Genomic DNA, 20,278 nt, shown 5'->3' on the forward strand with positions numbered 1-20,278 from the left:
GATACAGAATTAAGAGGATTTTTACTGGTTAGTGTGTTTGTACCTCTTAAAGCAGTGAGCAGAGGTGAGGACCCAGCAGCTGTTGATCAGAGTGGCTCCACATACCAAGCGTCCATCTGCCTGAGATCCCCGCAAGCGCACTGCTGCCTGCCACGGCCAGCCACCGCTACACAACACACACACTGAATGCTGTAAAATGCTTTTAAACTGCTCTGTAAATTCGTTGTCTTATTCAGATCATATATACACTTACTTTAAATTGCGTGATTTGTTATGATAAAGATGTTTGTATGCATTTTGTGCCTCTCTGCTTACCGTAGAGAGTTCTCCCCTCCAATTATTCTTTTCTGACGGGTATGAGAGGGCCTTAGACCACACATGGAGCTCACTGACTCTGTAACACACACACACACACACACATTTCGTAAGCACATATGAGTGGATCTCATGAAACTTATATCCTGATCATATTTTAATCCAAAAAAATAAATAAATAAATAAAGAAGAAATTATATTGGGTTACAGAAAATGAGCCTATAATTCTCTTTCTCATAATAAAAAAAAATCAAGTATTTTTACAGCATGGTAATATTTGTTGCACTGTTTTTAATTTATGTTGATTTAAAAAAATTAAAGTTAAGCATTTATCGACACATTATGGCACAGGAAATATGGGGGGTATTTTAAAATAAATGTAAATGGTCATAAAATAGGATACATTTTCTTTTTGCAAAATATAATGTATATATACACTTGTGGCCAAAATGTACAGATTTTGCTGTTTCAGAAGGAAATTGGTACTTTAATTCACCAAAGTGGCATTCAACTAATCACAAAATATAGTTAGGACATTACTGATGTAAAAAACAGATCATTTTTGATCAAATCTAAACAGGCACCATTTCCAGCAGCCATCACTCCAACACCTTATCCTTGAGTAATCATGATAAATTGCTAATTTGGTACTAGAAAATCACTTGCCATTATATCGAACACAGTTGAAAGCTGTTTGGTTCATTAAATGAAGCTTAACATTGTCTTTGTGTTTGTTTTTGAGTTGCCACAGTATGCAATAGACTGGCATGTCTTAAGGTCAATATTAGGTCAAAAATGGCAAAAAAAGAAACAGCTTTCTCTAGAAACTTGTCAGTCAATCATTGTTTTGAGGAATGAAGGCTATACAATGTTTGAAATTGCCAAAAAACTGAAGATTTCATACAAAGGTGTACACTACAGTCTTCAAAGACAAAGGACAACTGGCTCTAACAAGGACAGAAAGAGATGTGGAAGGCCAGATGTACAACTAAACAAGAGGATAAGTACATCAGAGTCTCTAGTTTGAGAAATAGATGCCTCACATGTCCTCAGCTGACAGCTTCATTGAATTCTACCCGCTCAACACCAGTTTCATGTACAACAGTAAAGAGAAGACTCAGGGGTGCAGGCATTATGGGAAGAATTGCAAAGAAAAAGCCACTTTTGAAACAGAAAAACAAAAAGAAAAGGTTAGAGTGGGCAAAGAAACACAGACATTGCACAACAGATAACTGGAAAAGAGTGTTATGGATCTTAACCCCATTGAGCTTTTGTGGGATCAGCTAGACTGTAAGGTGTGTGAGAAGTGCCTGACAGGACAGCCACATCTATGGCAAGTGCTACAGGAAGTGTGGGGTGAAATGTCACCTGAGTATCTGGACAAACTGACAGTTAGAATGCCAAGGATCTGCAAAGCTGTCATTGCTGCATGTGGAGGATTTTTTGATGAGGACTCTTTGAAGTAGTTTAACATTTTTTTCAAATTGCAATAGTAATTTTTCACGTTATTAATGTCCTGACTATACATTGTGATCAGTTGAATGCCACTTTGGTGAATAGAAGTACCAATTTCTTTCCATAAGAGCAAAATCTGTACATTATTCCAAACTTTTGGCCACCAGTGGATATATTTTTTTCTTTTTATTCTGGGGTGAGACGTGATCTGAACATGTTTTTGTGAGATTCACCCATATGGATATGTTCAGAGACCAAGCATGTGTGTGTGAGAGTGTGTCCACACAGATGTCCGCTGGGCCAAGAATGTAGACTAGTGTGACAATAATAACACTGTAGCTGTGTTTACATAAAATGATGTGTGCTTGTGTGTGTATGTGTGCTGTCTGTCATAATGGTTTAATGGACAAACAGGCCAGCTTAACTTGCATAATAGAGTAATTAGATTAATAAGAATAATAAAGCATAAATAAGGTCTAAGTGCCAGTGATCATGGGATGGAGAGCCAGACCACATCCATTACAGCAGACATAACACACACCTCCGCACTAGCACAGACAAGCCTGTGTAAGAGGAAGAGATCTGCTCAGGTAAAACTTAGCCACAATCTGTCACTCTTTCTCTCCCTTTTTTCATATAGAGTGTTTTGGCAGGTTTAGTTATTTTTAAAGGGGTCATTACATGCCTTTTTTAAATTATTTTAATACGTATGTTCCTTGAGGTTCACTTATAATGTTAGTAACGTTTTTTTGCACACAAAAAAGTCATCACACCCTAATTTTAACCCTCTGTCAGAAACACTCTGTTTTGGTGCTGCTTTTCCTCATAAGACTTGTCAGTAAGCGCGCCCACTGTTATGATTGGCTCTCTGCTCTTGACTGACCTGATCTCTCTCCTTGCCGTCTCACTACTCACCGCTACTAGGCGTGGCGACTGAGGTGATTAAAGGTAAAGTAGGCATTGATATGTTATTGTGGAGGTGTCAGATGCAAATGTCTACTACAGTGTGACATCACAATGTGGAGGAAGTAGAAAATGAGTCTTTTTTTTTTTTTAATAGGGAGGAAGTTTTGAGTTCTGAAACTTACAGTATGTTTTTATAGTACAATGAACTCTAAAATGTCAAAAGATCAAGGAAAATGTGAATTTTGAAAAATTACACATTTAACCTTTAAATGTGCCATCTCATTGCCTGTATCATGTACAGTGTTGCGTGTAGCGTGTTACAAAGCGTTACTGTAATTAAATTACTTTTTCCAAGGAAAAAGTGAAGGGATTACTCTTCATTTTTTAGTAATTCAATGACAGTTACTTAAGATGTACTTACTGTATAGACTTTTAACAATTCTATATAAAACAATATTGAATTGAAAATTGAAATTTAACGTCTATTGATAACATTTGTTTTCTAATTCAACGCTGCCCTTTTTAATGCATTGGCAATATGCCAGCGCGCTTGAGCTCGCACCACTATGTTGAGAAAACGCTCAAGTGAAAGGAATGTCCGAAGATACGAATGGCTGTTTTACTAAATGGAAATATCCCCATCACTACGAGTTTATGACAAATGCAGATAAGAAAACAAATGTAGATCCGAAGCACAAGTACCTACTAAAGCACTTGACACGGCAACATAGATATACGCTTTTGAGAGACCGCAGGGGCTGTTCACAAAGAACATGCTTTTGCGGACGTCTGCACTGTGTTTTTAATGTAATCACGTGCTAGACAGACAAATTTGACTGCTGCAGCATGTCTTGGTGTTTCTTTCGAGTTTGGCGCAGGACCTACATTCTGTGTCATTTGTTGCACTGTGTCTAGCTTGTTTTTAGTGCGAGTGTCACTAAGATTCGATGTTCTGAAGAAGTTCAGGTGTCAAAGAGGTCTTCATGTGACTGTGTTGCACCGTTACACATAATTCCAGATTGTAAAGTTTCAGTCCAAATAAAGTTTCAGCATGTGATAAATGGTAAGTCAATATTTTTCCCTTCTACTCTGGTTTGTTGAGTGGCTGCTGTGCCTTGTTAAAACTGTTTACTGTTACTACACTGTTCCGAATGTTGCCTACGATGCTTATGTGATGCTCCTGTTCTACCCGTTCCGTACGGGACTCGAACTGGCATCTCTGGCATGGGAGGCGGGTGCGCTAACAAGGAGGCTAAAGCATCAGTCGCTAGTGCACCTCTTGAGGTCAGGAGAGTGAGGTTTATACACATTGCACAGCTATCTATCAGCTGGCCACTGTTACACTCACCCCCCTAAACCTCACTCCCATCCGGGTCACGGCACCATTGTGATGCTCCTGTTCTACCCGCTCTGTACGGGACTCAAACCGGTGTCTCCTGCATGGGAGGCGGGTGCGCTAACAAGGAGGCTAAAGGCTACAGCCTCTAGCGTCAGTCGCTAGTGCACCTCTTGAGGTCAGGAGAGTGAGGTTTATACACATTGCACAGCTATCTATCAGCTGGCCACCATTACACTTACATGAAATATAGCATTTTGCAACAAATATACTTGCTTGGAGAAGTTATTATAAAGTAAGTGATTGATTTTGAGTTACAGATTTTAATAACCATTTAGTTTAAGAACAGTTCAAGAATAATTCATTTGATGTTATAGGATTTATTTGAAAGAATTAAAAGAATAATTTGAAGTCTATCCTTTTAATGTCCATCTGGTCAAAGTTGATATGGGGTTTAGAAAAGTAATTAGTAATGAGTCATTTAATTACTTTTCAGACAGAGTAATTAGTACAGTAATCTAATTACAATGTAGAAGATGTAATTGGTAATTAGTAATTAATTACTTTTTGGAGTAACTTACCCAACACTGATCATATACTTAAATGTTGTTGCTATTTGAGGAGAATGTTTCTATCACCTTTGACCCCAGGGGCTTCCTTCTGTAACCCATAGTTACAAATAACTCCGGCATCTTCGCTATGACGGCAGTTGTGTGTTCCAAGTGGCTGTTTGATACAGTCAGCAAGGGAGCTTTCTCCACCGGTGCACTTTACATTATCAATGTGGATAGGCCCCACGCCTTCTCCAAAATATGCCATTACACGAGCTTTGGCCAGCCCACTGCAAAAGAATAACGGGTTAAATTCGAGTCAGCATACAATCTAAAAGAACACCATCTAAAATTATGCTTTTAACAACAATGCATCAAATAGGTGCAGTCATGAAATCTGATCCCTAAAAGATTATTTTACACCCAAAATTGTATAATTGTCAGGTAAGAGCAATATTCCCTCCAACTTTGTTTGGCACAAGGGATTGTAGATAATAAAACTTCAAACTACCAGTCAGATGTTTAGACACACTCACTTTTTACATTTTCCACATTTTTAAATAAAACTTTTCAGTGACCAAAACCATCTTATATTTAAGTTTCTTCAGTGTAGCCACCCTTTGCCTGGATTTCTTCACTCTTCTAAATTTTTTATGTTTTAACTTTCTTCAGGAAATTCACATAGACAATTTACATTTCTCTAATAAATTAATTTCAAGAATTTAATCATAGGCATTTAGATCAAAGGTTTTTAGGATCATAAGAAATGTAACTTCTGTGTGTCCAAATTTATGTCTGGTTGAGTATATTTCAAATTATGTTTTGGGGTTTTTTACTTTGCAAAACTGTTGTATAGAAAGATTGATCACTCCAGGTTGTGGGCTACTGCCAACAACAGCACCAGAATGCACAATTTAGCACAGTTTAGTTCTAAAGTGTGAATGTTACTTACAAACATTGTCCAACAATGAACAATGACAGATCTGTGTGGGTTTTTAATCTGACTGGGTGTTTTCACTCACAGCACAACATATACTGTACGCATCAGCAACACACACACACACACACACACACACACACACACACACATACACACACACACACACACATACACAGACAACACAGAATATCAAACATAACACATGGGAGAAGTGTCACCCACTCCAACTGAGACAATTGAGCTCATCAGATATGAGCATCAGTTACAGTGTCATAACCTGACCTATGACCTCCCCTAAGGAGGTGAACATGAGGAAAGGTGCTGATTACATTAGTGTGTAAATCTGATGGTCTTATCAGTTTTGAAATCCAAGCTGAACAATAACACATCTATGATTTAGAAACATAACTTTAGTCTTTTCATAAAATCTCTTATTTCACTTCCAAAAAACAAAACAAACACTAAAGGTGGATCAAACAGCCCAAAAGGTATTGCAAAAAAACAATCTATTGTGAAAAAATGTTGAATTGTGTGTGTGTGTGTGTGTGTGTGTGTGTGTGTGCGACTGCACGTGCGTAAAATATTCAGCACTGTTTTGCAAATCAGATCAATCAATTCAATGTAAAAAAATGTACATGCCTCAATCATACAAATCAAAACAAGACAGGGTGTTAAAGTTCAAGGCTCGACTTTAACTTTCGACTTTGAAACAGATACAGATACAGATGTTAAGAGGCGCATACACAGACACACATACCATCTGTGGGCATTAAACTTTAAGACCCTTGGCTTTACACCAACCAATGTCACCTTTCTTCAGAAAGAGCTCAACACACACACACAAAATGTGCACTACAATCACAGAACTCTATTCTAAAGCATTCACAAACATATGCCTTCCAGATGGATCACTTGAACAATAAAATGTATTTATAAAACAAAGTTTTACATTCATGTGAGTTAAATATTCTTCTGAGTTATCTTAATGCTTTGGTCACATTTTATGAACAACACTTAACCCATTAGAGTGTTTTAATTTTTGTTTTATTTCACTGTAATTAAGGGAATAAAAGACAGATAGGGACAGAAAGAAAAAGATAGAGGAATGAATTCACTAAACAGTTGCTTTTGCACATGGTATTTCAGCACAAAAATCTGCATCTTCTTCACAATAACCTGCGTCTTCTTCACTTACCATCCGCAATCCAGCTTAACAGGCTGAATCAAGAGCTGAAATTGCACTGCGTCTTGAGTCACTGTCATTCTGTGCAAACACACCTCTTTCTATGTAAATTAAACTCATTATAGATTGTGCTTCATTCACAAAACTGTGCAATTTGCCCGGTGCAATTTACATTGCGCTATTACTGGAGCAAATTTTGTTTAACCCTTGTGCGACCTTCGGGACATTTTTGTCTTTTTCATTTTTGTTTTTCCGATCATTTTGGCTGTGTTAATGCCAATGGCATAATTGTTGCCAAAGGTGTGTATTTTTGGGGGAATTTTGATATTTCAACCTCAGTTCCTATAATACATCTATAATACACTGTGTACACAAAATAGTTACACTCAGGACCTTCAGGACAAAAATCTCACCATTGAAACCCATTAAAACTGCAATATTTGATCCCAGTGCCATTAAAGCATAAAATCATGAATTCTATGATATTATGCTTTCATTCCGGAGCCCCGTCTTCAAAATTTAACTTTTCAATACACATGCTTTTCTCCTGTTTTCTGTTTGCTGTATTATAGAGCACTGCAGGCCAATTGAATAAATGATGCAGCTAAAATTGTGTGAGTGTGTTGGTATGGATATCAGAGTGTGTTTTGTATGTATGTATTGAGAAATTTGTGTGTGTGTGTGTGTAAAACAACAGTGGCATTATGTAAACAAACTGGCATTTAAAGGGTTAAAACCCTGAAACTGAATGAATATTTGGTAGTTATTATCAGGACTGATGTTGGTTAAAAAAATTAACTAATTGAAAGTGGAAAATAATATTAACATATAATATTATTATGGCACTTTTTTGACGCAGACATTTTTGTCCTCTAAGGACCTCTGAGTAACTTTTTTTTATTGACACACAAGGGTTAAAAGAGATGCTTGTGTACATTTTCTATCGATCATGGCAGCAGTAATTCATCAATTTATGATCAAATGATGGAGAAGAGCTTTATAACCTTTTTATCCAGATGCGCGGTGTAGTCAAGAGCACTTAAGAGATGATTCAGGTATCTGGATCTCAATAGTGCATTAATGCTGTTCAGTCCTGGCAGAGTGTTAGATCATGGTGGTCTGCTGCATACTCCACTATACAGCGCTCCGAATCGGCCTGCAAGATCGAATTGCGAGTGCAAATTGCACACAGCATAGATTTTGTGGCCATGTTTGTGCTGTTGCCTGATCTGCATAAATAAATGGGGCGCTAAACCAGCACAGAGAGCGCGTGCTAATAAATAGCGCATTTACCGGGAACAGTTCATTCTTAGTGAATTCCAGAGCCCCAGAGTGTGCGGAGAGATAAGCTTTGAATAATCTCAAATTCTCTATTTCTTTTTTTATATATATATATAAAAAGAACTGGATCATTGACGCAACGATAAACTGCCAGGAGGAGGTGAAGCCACCAGAAGTGTTCGAGCGGCCATCTTGGTATGCCCAAACTGTCATTGATCATCAATGACTGACAGGCTTCACCGTCTCTGATCTATGGATACAACAGTTGCATTTCGCCCTCTAGTGGCAATCATGTTTAATGTTTAATTTGCTCGCTCTGGAAAATATTCGTTACGAGGGAGAATCACGGACCGCGATGTCATAGCATCCACCTGCCCTGATGTTCAGCCTGTCAATGCAGCACAACGATCACCAAAGGTAGGAAAATCTGTAATATCTGCTTGTTTAGGGTAACAATATGTCATTACCCCCGAATGGGACTTTAAAAAAGTCAGACCGGGATTTCTAAATCGCCTTAAAAGCCTGGGATTTGCTTGTTTTCATATTGAAGTGCTCTCTGTAGTCATATATGGATACATGTCATAAATATGTGTTCGTGTGCCATTTAAATCTAGCATATCAGTTTAATTTTAACCACCGTTGCTTCGCGTGTCTCCCTCACTCTCTGCTTGCCCGCTTATGTGTGATAGACGGGGAGAGAGAGAGCGCTCTTTTTCAAGTGACTGCAAGAAAAAGGCACTTTTTGATAAAAACATAAAACAAGTAACTCTGAACAAACACTTCGATGCTCACAATAAATAAGTCTGAAAATGTCTGTTTGTATCTTACCTCAGTGTCAGTGAACATTCAGCTAATCTGTTCGCTGATGAAGTACTGTTTGATACAGATATACATAACTTTAGGTTACTCACGTAAACCCGTTTCTCTGATAACAGGAGTGAGGTATCTCACTATGGGAATTTGCCTCAGGCGTATCCGACACTGGAAGCAATGTCACCATGTCTGTCAGCTGACAGACCAATCACAGCAGTGATAAGGGAGCCCCACCTCCCTATATAAGACACCGCCACAGGTCTCTTCTTCATTCTCCGCATATCTGTTCTCCATGCAACTGCAAGGAGGGACGTGGTGAGATACCTCACTCCTGTTATCAGAGAACCGGGGTTATGTGAGTAACCTAAATTTCTCTTTCTAACATTCATTTGGTATCTCACTATGGGATATAGCCAACTCCTGTATTGCAGATATGCTGTCCGAAGCAGACCATCAACCGACTTGCAGTGTCCAATGTACACTCACCTAATCAGTTAGCAAAGAATGGATGGGGGAAACAAAATAACACACTTGTGTGTCACTGTGTTATTGTTGATTTGTGTGTGTATTTTTATTTATTTTTTATTATTATTTATTATTATTCAAGGATTGAATGAGCCCATGACGGCTCTGTATCATCCAGTCTGTAAAATCGGACAAAAGTGTGAGGCGACGTCCAATATGCAGCCGCACAGATGTCCTGGACTGAAATGTCCTTAAATAGCACTCACAAGTAGCCATGCCTCTGGTAGAATGAGCTCTCAAGCCCTCCGGAGGTCGCAACCCCAGACTATTATAACTTAATATAATAGCTTCCACTAGCCAATGAGACAGGCGCTGTCGTGATATGGGTCTGCCTTTACGAGGATCAGCCCAAGAAACAAAAAGCTGATTACTTTTCCTCAATGCCTTAGTTCTCTCCATGTACAAACGTAGAGTACAAACTGGACACAGACAATTAAGCCGCTCATCCTCTGACGAGGAAAATGGCGTCGGGTGAAAAGCCAGCAAGTCCACCGGCTTACAGCTGAGCGTGGAGTCGCTCACCTTAGGCACAAAGGCTGGATTCATTTTAAGAGACACTCTTGACAAATCCACCACAAAGCGCATACAAGAGTGATGTACCGACAAAGCATGGAGTTACTATGCAAGTATGCGTTTCCCCCAGTGAGCCTACTCGCACAGACCCTGTGCAAGGTCAGGGAGGACAAGGAGCAGGTCGTCCTAGTAGCACCCTACTGGCCCACTCAGACTTTGTTCTCAGACCTCACGTTCCTAACAACAGCCCCCCTGGCGAATTCCCCTGTGGGAGGACCTTCTTTCTCAGGGATGGGGCGCCATCTGGCACTCGTGACCAGACCTCTGGAACCTCCACATCTAGCCCCTGGATGGGATGCGGAAGACCTAAGTGGCCTACCACCCGCAGTGGTAGACACGATCTCTCAGGCTAGGGCCCCCTCTATGAGGCGCCTGTATGCCTTGAAGTGGCATCTGTTTGCTAAGTGGTGTTCTTCCCGACGCCCAGAGATGCGCAGTCGGATCGGTGCTTTCCTTCCTGCAGGAGAAGCTGGAGGGGCGGCTGTTCCCCTCCACCTTGAAGGTGTATGTAGCCGCTATATCGGCACATCACGATGCAGTAGACGGTAAGTAATTGGGGAAGCACGACTTGATCATCAGGTTCCTGAGAGGCGCGAGGAGGTTGAATCCCCCAGACCGTGCCTCATTCCCTCGTGGGACCTCTCTGTGGTCCTTCGGGGCCTATGGGGAGCTCCATTCGAGCCCCTGGAGTCAGTTGAGCTAAAGGCTCTCTCTTTGAAGACTGCCCTCCTGACTGCGCTCACATCCATCAAGAGAGTAGGGGACCTGCAGGCGTTCTCTGTCAGCGAAATGTGCCTGGAGATCAGTCCAGGCTACCCTCAAGTGATCCTGAGACCCCGACCGGGCTATGTACCCAAGGTTCCCACAACCCCCTTCAGGGACCAGGTGGTGAAGCTGCAAGCGCTGCCCCAGGAGGAGGCAGACCCAGCCTTGGCATTGCTGTATCCAGTGTGTGCTTTGGGCATTTATTTGGATTGCACGCAAAGCTTTAGAAGCTCCGAGCAGCTCTTTGTCTGCTTTGGCGGACAGCGGAAAGGCAGCGCTGTCTCCAAACAGAGGATTACCCACTGGGTCATTGATGGCATTGCGATGGCATATCACGCCCAGGACGTGCCGCCCCCCTTGGGGCTGCGAGCCCACTCTACTAGGAGTGTGGCGGCCACCTGAGCCCTGACCAATGGCACCTCTTTAGCAGCCATCTGCAGAGCAGCGGGCTGGGCAACACCCAACATCTTTGTGAGGTTTTACAATCGCCGGGTTGAGCCGGTCTCGTCCCATGTGTTGTCAGGTACAAGCAGGTAAGTTCCGGGACAGCTTGCCAGGTGTACCGCTTGTGCATAGCACCTTTCCCCTCCCTGAGGTGAAGATGTGCGCTTTGACTCCCAGTCGTGTTCACGAGTTGTGGACCCTGGACGACTTCCTCAGCCCTCTGGCAGGCGGGTCTGCGGAGAAATTCCCTGCCAGCCCAGTACGTGTGCTAACTAGGCCCTGTACTGGGATAGGTGCTCCACTTGTGCTGGTTCCTCGTAGGTAATCCCGTGTGATGTATCTTCCGCAAAGTTGTTTCCCTCTTGCTAAACTGCGTCTTCCTTGGCAGAGACCCCTGCCCCTGGTCACTGTGTCTGTAGAGCTCCTCCCCCCTCCACCTACCATGGGACTTTTTCCACATGACATACTTCTCACAAAACTCGGTAAGACCATGTGACGTATTCCCACTCAAATACCCCCCTCCGGGCGGGGTGTGGTCTCCGTGGTGTCTTCCCCTTGGGAGTGACACCCCCTCGACCAGAGGCCACGGCTGGGCTAGCCTGTCCCAATTTTTGGGCAGTCGACTTACCCCCGAGGTACAGGGGACTGTTTGACGCTCGTAGGAGCTTTGGGGGAGGTTACGTGTTGGTCTGGTGCACTGGCTACGAGGCACACAGTGGTCTGCCCGTCTCGCACCGCCAGTCCACGTAACACAGTTCAGCTAGTTGTGGCATTTTGTATTGGGAACCCTAGTGTCACTACATTGACACAACGTCGAGTGAGTGACAGATAGGGAACATCCTGGTTACTTTTGTAACCTCCGTACCCTGATAGAGGGAACAAGATGTTGTGTCCCTCTTACCACAACACTGAACTACCCGCTGAAATGACCGGGACCTTGTCTTAAAACCTGAATGAGTGGTTGCAAGCCAGCTTTTTTTATACCCATATGTCCGGGGGAGTGGCATGCATTTTCTCAAAGATCAGAGGTGTTTGGGGCTCCCAAGAGTGACCCCTAGTGTCACTACATCGACACAATGTCTCATTCCCTCCATCAGGGAACGGAGGTTACGAAAGCAAACCACTTTACTGATTTGAGAATTGTGCTTCTATTGTGGAAATGTTTGTTTCCTACTCCAAAACAGATACTGTTTTCCTTTTACCAGACTCTTAATGATTTGTGAATCATTTCGATTATAGGAATATCTGACACAAAACCAGGCCAGTTTGTTTTCTAATCTCAAACATCATCAGAACAGGAAATTTATTAAATAGTACACATGAGTTTGTTAATAATTTATAATGGTGCAGTCTTTTATTACACATTGTACATGCCCTTTTGTTTACCATAGTTTTTTCATTGTTTAACAGTTGCATTTGTAATGCCATAATCACAAGAAAGACCATGGATGGATCCTCATTACAGTGGTTAGGTAGTTAGTCTTTCTTAAAAAAATAAACTGTTTATTTGTTAAAAATAATAGCCTAAACACATTTAACACCACTTTTTTTTAATACAACTTCCACAGTTGTAATGAAAAATTCTGTTACAGTTTACTGTGATAAATGTTAGTATGGGTGTTGTTGATGTGTAGATGTGAAAAGTCTTGTAATTGATGCTGGTGAAGAGCAGGTGTTTTCCCTTTCCCTTGTCAGAGCTTTTCAGAATGTCAGTGCTGTAGCCATTTGAAATGGTTGAATTGCCCCATAGCACTTTAAAATAGAAAATTCTCATGAAGAATTAAAATGGGTCGCATAAGTTTTGTTGACTGTGTCACGATATTGAGAGAAGCCTCATGTCTCGCTTGTGATTCTCGGTGGATCGCATGCAGAATGCAAAACCATTCTTTAAGCACCCCACGCTCATCCATGTTCCAGATGAGAAGCATAGTTAGTGCTTCTAAAATGGCAAAAGCAAGATGAATTTGAATATCATATAATTTGCTTCGGCAGCTGAAATTTCGCTTTGGTGCCTGCCAAAAAAGTACCTTGGGAACCACTGCGCTAGAGCATCCACACCAATTGGAGCACTGTCTCTCGCCAGAGAGAAGAACAGAGAGCAATGAGCATTTTCATGTGATGCGAAGAGATCTACGGCATCTTGCCATACTGACTCCACCTGAGGGTGAAGCTTCCACTCTCTGTACATAGGATTCCATAGGATTCCCCCCAGGACAAGAGATCCACCCCCATATTCATCACTCCCAGAACATGCGTCGCCCGCAATGAAAGAAAGCGTGCATCGCTCCACACAATCAGCTTTTGTGCCAAGCTGTAAAGTTGCTGTGAACACGTGCCCCTTGTCTGTTTATGTATGCCACTGTTGTTGTGTTGTCTGATCTGACTAGGACATGGTGACTTTGAAGGAACAGTGCAAAGTGCTTCAATGCTAGAAACATTGTCAGTAACTCCAGAAAGTTTATGTACACATTGCGTAGTGACACAGGCCAAACTCCATTCATTATTCTGCCTTTGCACACTGCGTCCCACCCTGTGAGTGACGCGTCTGTCGTCACCACTTTCCTCAGAGAGGCCGCCTGAGACACAGTTATATTATTTCCTGCGAGGGCACCAGACAGCTCTTTGTCTCATTTATTTTGAAACCTATGTTCTCTAAATGAGACACCAGCGCTCTCGTATCTATCTCAGCTTACTGCCGCAACAGAGCACAGAGCAGTGGATCGTCTATGTAAGCAGACACTCTGAGACCCGTTAATCTCAGCGGCATAAGTGCTGCTTCCACACACTTGCTGAACACTCTTGGTGCTAATGACAGTTTACCCATCACAAATGTGTGATGGGTAAATGCCAGTGTGAAAATATGCATCTTTCAGATCGACTGACGTAAACCAGTCTCTGGAACGAACAAATAGAGAGCGTTTTGAGCGTAAGCATTTTGAATTTGTATCTTCTGAGGTGTTTGTTGAGGTTCCGCAAATCCACAATGGGATGAAGTCTACCCCCTCAGCTCTAAATTGGACATTATTTGGGATATTTTTGTGTTTATTTTCACACATGGCTGTGCCCTCGGCCCACTGCCTGGATGCACAGAGAAAACATTGTTTTATTTCGTGCAAACTGTCCTCCTCTCTCTTTTCTGACCCCGTGGGTGGAGAGGGTAAATGCAAATTGAGAGGCACAGGGGGAACTGGTGCCAACACTCTCCTTAAGCTCTTTTTGTAAGAGCTGTGCAACAGGAAACTTAGTTTACGACTCCCCTGCCAAGTCCTTGGGGGCAAACTCTCTTCTTGAGGAAGGAGTGGAACAGAGACTCCATGAGTGCTGTTCACCCACTCTATGTCCTGAACCAGAACAATGGTTAGGTCACCCACCTTTTCTTGTTCCTCTGAGGGTTAAACGGCCAATGTTTGGCAGCCGCCGCAAAAGAAGCCTTACTTCTCAGCTGGGGCTGTTTCGGCTGTGCCCGTTTTGGCTGTGCCCGTCCCTGCACTGACTTCTTAGATTGCCCACCTCTAAAATGGGTTGGGAACCCAGAACATGACAGCTGCGGCGCTCGATCAATGACTTTTCGGGGAAAGCAAATTTCAAATACCTCCCCATCTTTCTTCCTTGAATCGCACTGCTGCCGCATCATAGAAACCGTAGCCCCGAAAAGGGCTTTTGTTTCCACCGGGGCATCCAGGAAGTCCGTCTTCTCTCTATCAGACAAACCCGACAAATCCAGCCAAAGAGCCCGTTCGCCCACGATGGCGAGACACATGCTGCGGCCACAGCTCTGGACGGCTCCTCTTGACATGCGCAGGTTGAGATCCACAATGACACAGATATCCTCCCACAACGGTGCGTCTGGGGCCCCGGCATCAATTTGCAGCCCCAACTCCTCCATCAGCTCAGCCTGATATGCTGTGAGGAGCAAGGTGGCATTAAGAGCCCTTTTGGCTAAGGCTGATTATCGGTAGATCTTCTGATAAATTGAGGTTAACAATCTCTCCATCACAGCAATGAAGGGGGAGTGGACAAAAAGACCGCCCGACGATCGGGGTGGAGGTGATTTGCCACCGATGCCTCAACCAGAGGAGGCCTGGGCATCCCTAGATCATCCATCCAGTGCACATCCATCCAAGAGAAACCTTTAACAGGCACTCTGTGAGAAAACGTCTTGTCTCAAAAACATTGCATCTCCACGACGCACGCTGGTACGGCAGGAATCAATTGTTTTAACGGGGCCGCATGAGATGGCAGCCATTTACCATCAAACAGATCTCTCTCTGCACCTGCTGTGATGGCCAGTCGATGGAGAGTTTGGCTGCCACCCATCTACACATTTCAACCAGGTCCAGCTCTCTCTGGACAGGACAGAGGGACTCGTCCATTGCGCTGCCTGGCCGAGAATGAGCGTCATCCTCCTCGTCATCGTCCTCCAAAAGGCGATCATCATCATAATCCTCTTCCTATTGTTCACTGTCCCCTGCCAAAGGGGCAGATTCAAGGAGGGGAGGCAGATCGGTGGAAACTTCATCCATTAAATCCACTGGCGAAAGAGAAAAAAAAGGGATCTCCATTATTCAACGCCTTGACTCGCACCCTCCTTTCCAAAACTCACCATACGAACCGGGAACAGTGCAGGCAACACTCGGGATTAGCGAGTGCAGCCGCGCATGTCTGACCCCCAAACAGGCGATACAGAATGGGTGGGAATCCTTGGGCGACATTATAGATCCACACGCGCACAGATGGCAGGAATCCTTCCCCTTTCGCTCCACCGCTCGGTGAGCTCGCAGTCACCATTACAGAAACCTGAGCTTAAGAACACAGAGCCAGTTCACAACATCGTGCCACTTGATTCTGTGTTAATCTCCAGATCTCTCCTTAATGTGATAAGACCAGCCGATCTGCCAAACAACCACGACGTGCAAGAGAGGGTAGAAGCTATAACTGATTTACCAAAGAAAAAATACGTAAACCTTCCTTGACGCTCTGGTTTACGCCTGGAGAAACAATATAGACACAGCAGAAAAGTATATTCACTTCGACAGTGAATTCGCAAAAGGAAAAAAAGCCACGCTCTGCGATGTACCTGAATGGCACATCTAACGAACTGTTTAGCGACCACTCCTTGTGAGTCGTGGTGAGGAATGCTTCCAATAATCTTCCCGGGGAAGAGAACAAGAATGAAGAAGAAACCTGTGGTGGTGTCTTATTTAGGGAGGTGGGGCTCCCTTATCACTGCTGTGATTGGTCTGTCAGCTCACAGACGTGGTATCATTGCTTCCAGTGTCAGAGGCGAATTCCCATAGTGAGATACCAAACGAATGGTAGAAAAAGAACTCACTCGGGCTTTCAAGAAACAGGAAAAATTCCCGACTTTATATAAATAAATAATTACATGTGTAGGATGTTTGCATTGTAGGGATGTACATGCAGATTTCAGGTATAAAACTGGTGAGTGAATTACTAATGTTTACTCACTGAAATGAGATGATTTCCTATTAAGTCAACAGGGACATTGGAATGTTTGGGCATAGCAATATGGCAGTGCAGTGACTTCACTTTTTGGACATCATGAGCAATCCAGGTCTATATTATATATCAGTGAAAATGACTGAAGGTTAGTGTACTGTTAAAATGGCTCTGAAATGTTGCATAATGTTTGTTGAACTTTACCTGTAACCCAGCTGTCTGCACACCACCTCTGCGTCCCGATCCGTCCATCCGTCATCACAAACCGTTCCCCATTGGCCACCCACCAGGATCTCGACACGCCCCTCTCTCTCATTCTCCCCACCCACCAGCCTCACAGGCACACCTGAGACACAGGTAAAACAAAAGATGAACACACAAACTCTGCACACACTCTGCAGCTTCCTCTGATCAGCTGTTGGTAGCATACAGGTTAAAGATCTGGACTGGTATTCAAACAAGTGGTTGACCGATATGGAGTTTTCTAAGGCTGATGCCAATATCTATAGTCACTGATGAAGGCTATAATGTATTATATACAGTGGGGTTTATTGAGATATGAGTCTACTAGTAAAAATGCTTCTATTCAGAATTTTTCTTACTGAACAGTTTTTATTTTTTTATTATTATTATTAAAAAATTTTATCATTAGCATAAAAGTTGAATTCAAATATTTACATACATTTCTTAGTAATTGGTATGTTGATGGTATTAGCCATGCTATCCAAGCATGATTTGAGAATGTTCCCAAGAGCATCTTGTGTGTATCAATAAATGTAAGGAAATCTGACATTTTGTACAAAGTAGTTAATATTGTCATTGTCACAATTTTGCTTATTTGATGAGTGATCTAGAAATCTTAAATATTTCTTATACATAAAATGTAACATTACAATCCTTTATTTTCATGTTCAATTTTCAAAATCCGAAAATTCTAAAACAACGTATTTTGGAACTCATGTCAATCATTCAACGCAGATAAACTCAAAATGGCCAAAAATCCGCCTGGCCCAGAAGGGCTGATCCATATACTGTCCCGACTGTGTCCATAATGAAGATGCTTAACCTCGTGTTGCTTCAGAAGGACTGAACCTGAGATAAGTGTTACTGATCTGTATGTCACTTTGGATCAGAAATTGCCTGCAAAGTGACAAAAAAATAAAATAATAATAATAATAATAATAAACCCAACTGACAGATCATACATCTCTGAATTTATATATATATATATATATATATATATATATATATATATATATATATATATATATATATATATATATATATATATAAAGGGGAAGAGAAGGACTACAAGAAGACATTGAAACTTCCATAACTTCCAAAATCCATATGTGTGTGTGTGTGTGTGTGTGTGTGTGTGTGCGTAACACAGTAAGAAACATAAAAAAAACACCTGGTGCTAGAGGGAGAGTTTTAGGTTTCCACTCATGGAACACCTGCCTCCACTTACACACACGCACACACACAAATGCAATCGATCATCACAGCTACAGGCCCATCTGAAATATCACGTAACACTCCTGGCAAGAAAAAAAAAAGATTTAACCATACATTCATACACAAAAACACATTTCAACCCACAACATTTTATATGGATTATTACAGCAAAAACTCTGATTGGACAAGCCACATTCAAAGCCACTGTAAAATAATAAACAGACATTGCAAATCAGTTGAATTCCATATTAATGAGACAAGCTGCTGATGTGACAACTGTAAACAGCCTACAGACTACATTGGTTATTCTGGTCATTATTAATGTCCTTATTGAACATTTGTGTTTTTTAGCATATTGCTGTTGCCATTTTATAAAAGTAATAAGCCACTAAAGTCAACTTACAGCATTACAGAGTTAATGCATGGCTTCTTAAGGCTATACATATTTTTTATGTTTACAGAATTTACAGCAGTCTGAACATCTGCAATCCTAATCATTTTTAAATCTTTAAGTTCATTTGTCATAGTCTGTTTCACAGCTCGATTTTCATTTGTCAGCAGTTATTCAAGAACTTCTTTATTAAATAAACTTTACTTCAGCACCAGCGGCTCACACGATAACAGACGGCAGACCTGCTGAAATGGGTTTTTCAGATGGTGCCAACTTTTCATCAACTCTCCCTGAGACATCATGACAAACACTCCAAAAACCACACGCACACACACACGGAGGGGCTTATTTATTTAGACTTATCCTCTATTTAGCAAGACATGTTTTTTGGCTGAGTTCACGTTGAGAGCGAGAAGTTGAGTGTTGGTATATTCTATCCTTCATCCACATATCTGGTTATCACTGTATGTGTGTGTGAGTAAGTAAGTAGAGAGACAGATTAGAAATAATCAGTTTCAGAAGTATTAAATTCCTTGTGAAGTCTCTATAGAGAAAAAGTGTCAGCAAAATTGGCAGAGTCTTTCATTTATTTTCCACTAGAGTTATAAACAATGTACATGCTTATCAAAACTTGCTTTGATTTGTCAGATCAGATTTGACATTTAATGTTTTCTTGATACATTTTATCTTTTAGGCAGGCCTAGACAAAATTTGCATAACTCTGCATTTAATCCCTGTAATATATGTAAACGGAGCTAAGATTACTACACTATTTTTGGTAGATGAAATCATTATCAAATTATTCAAAATATTATACAAACATGAAAGGGTGAGAGATATGAGTAACTTGACAGTCAATCCAATTCTTAGTTTGGAATTCTGAGATTTCTGAAGATTTCTGAAGGCACAGACTTTATGAGGGCTTCCTGATATAAACTAAGCTCTTCAGAGAGAAAAACATTATTTCAGTTCTGTGAGTCCAAAATAGAGTCACATTCATCACGTCTATATAAATCCATCAACATGACAGAGCGAACCCTGTGTGAGTGTAAGTTGAATTCAAGAAGCAAATCGGGGTGCAACAATCAGGGTAATAATACAAAACAGAAGTATGTAAGGCTCCTTGTGTGCATGTGTGTGTGGGCAGGTTAAGTGGTTTACGAGGACATTTTTTTAGGTTACAAACTGGTAATTACAAGGGTATTATACTGTAAATGTGGTTTATGAGGACATTTCTAGTGTCCCCATAATTCAAATCACTTAAAAAAACATACTAAACGATGTTTTTTTGAACATGTAAAAATGCAGAAAGATTTTTGTGAGGGTTAGGTTTAGGGGTAGGGTTAGGGTTAGGGGATAGAATCTATAGTTCGTACAGTATAAAATCATTATGTCTATGGAGAGTCCTCATAAGGATAGCCGCACCAACATTTACACATGTGTGTGTGTGTGTGTGTGTGTGTGTGTGTGTGTGTGTGTAAAAGAAATTAAACTCAATAGTGAGTCACTTCAAAGCATCGACTGCTTTTTCCAAAATCAATAAAGTTAAATCAGCTGGAAAGTGCAGAAAAAGGGACCTCTGCAGGGCATTTACACACACACACACACACACACACACACACACACAAACACAATAGCATTTGGGGTGTGAGTGTGTGTAACTGACACACTCCTCAATGTTTACTAGTTCCTGTGATGTCACTCAATCTGTCTCAATCTGTTATTCACACTCTCATTGGCCTGCTTCCCATAAAGATCTCTTACACACACACACACAGTTATCTTTCTGTACATGCTGGATTGTGGAAAAGAGGGGGAATTTGGGAGACAAACCAAGAGAGAGATCGTAATAACCAGCGAGTTGGAAAAAACAGCAAAGTAA

The 20,278-nt window shown here is 41.6% G+C and overlaps 1 protein-coding gene across 1 annotated transcript in view; it reads right to left on the reverse strand.

Moving 5' to 3' along the window:
- LOC127445404 (neurotrypsin-like) overlaps positions 1 to 20,278 on the reverse strand; it is a 57,730-nt gene that overhangs the window by 21,169 nt on the left and 16,283 nt on the right. Inside the window, exons 8-11 of the mRNA XM_051705456.1 lie at positions 16,752 to 16,893; positions 4,651 to 4,853; positions 316 to 394; positions 44 to 166 (exon numbers count right to left, since the gene is read on the reverse strand). Coding sequence (XP_051561416.1) covers positions 44 to 166; positions 316 to 394; positions 4,651 to 4,853; positions 16,752 to 16,893 — 547 coding nt within the window. The remainder of the gene's footprint in view (positions 1 to 43; positions 167 to 315; positions 395 to 4,650; positions 4,854 to 16,751; positions 16,894 to 20,278) is intronic.

Source organism: Myxocyprinus asiaticus, chromosome 8, assembly GCF_019703515.2.
Source record: "Myxocyprinus asiaticus isolate MX2 ecotype Aquarium Trade chromosome 8, UBuf_Myxa_2, whole genome shotgun sequence".
Lineage (NCBI taxonomy): Eukaryota > Metazoa > Chordata > Actinopteri > Cypriniformes > Catostomidae > Myxocyprinus > Myxocyprinus asiaticus.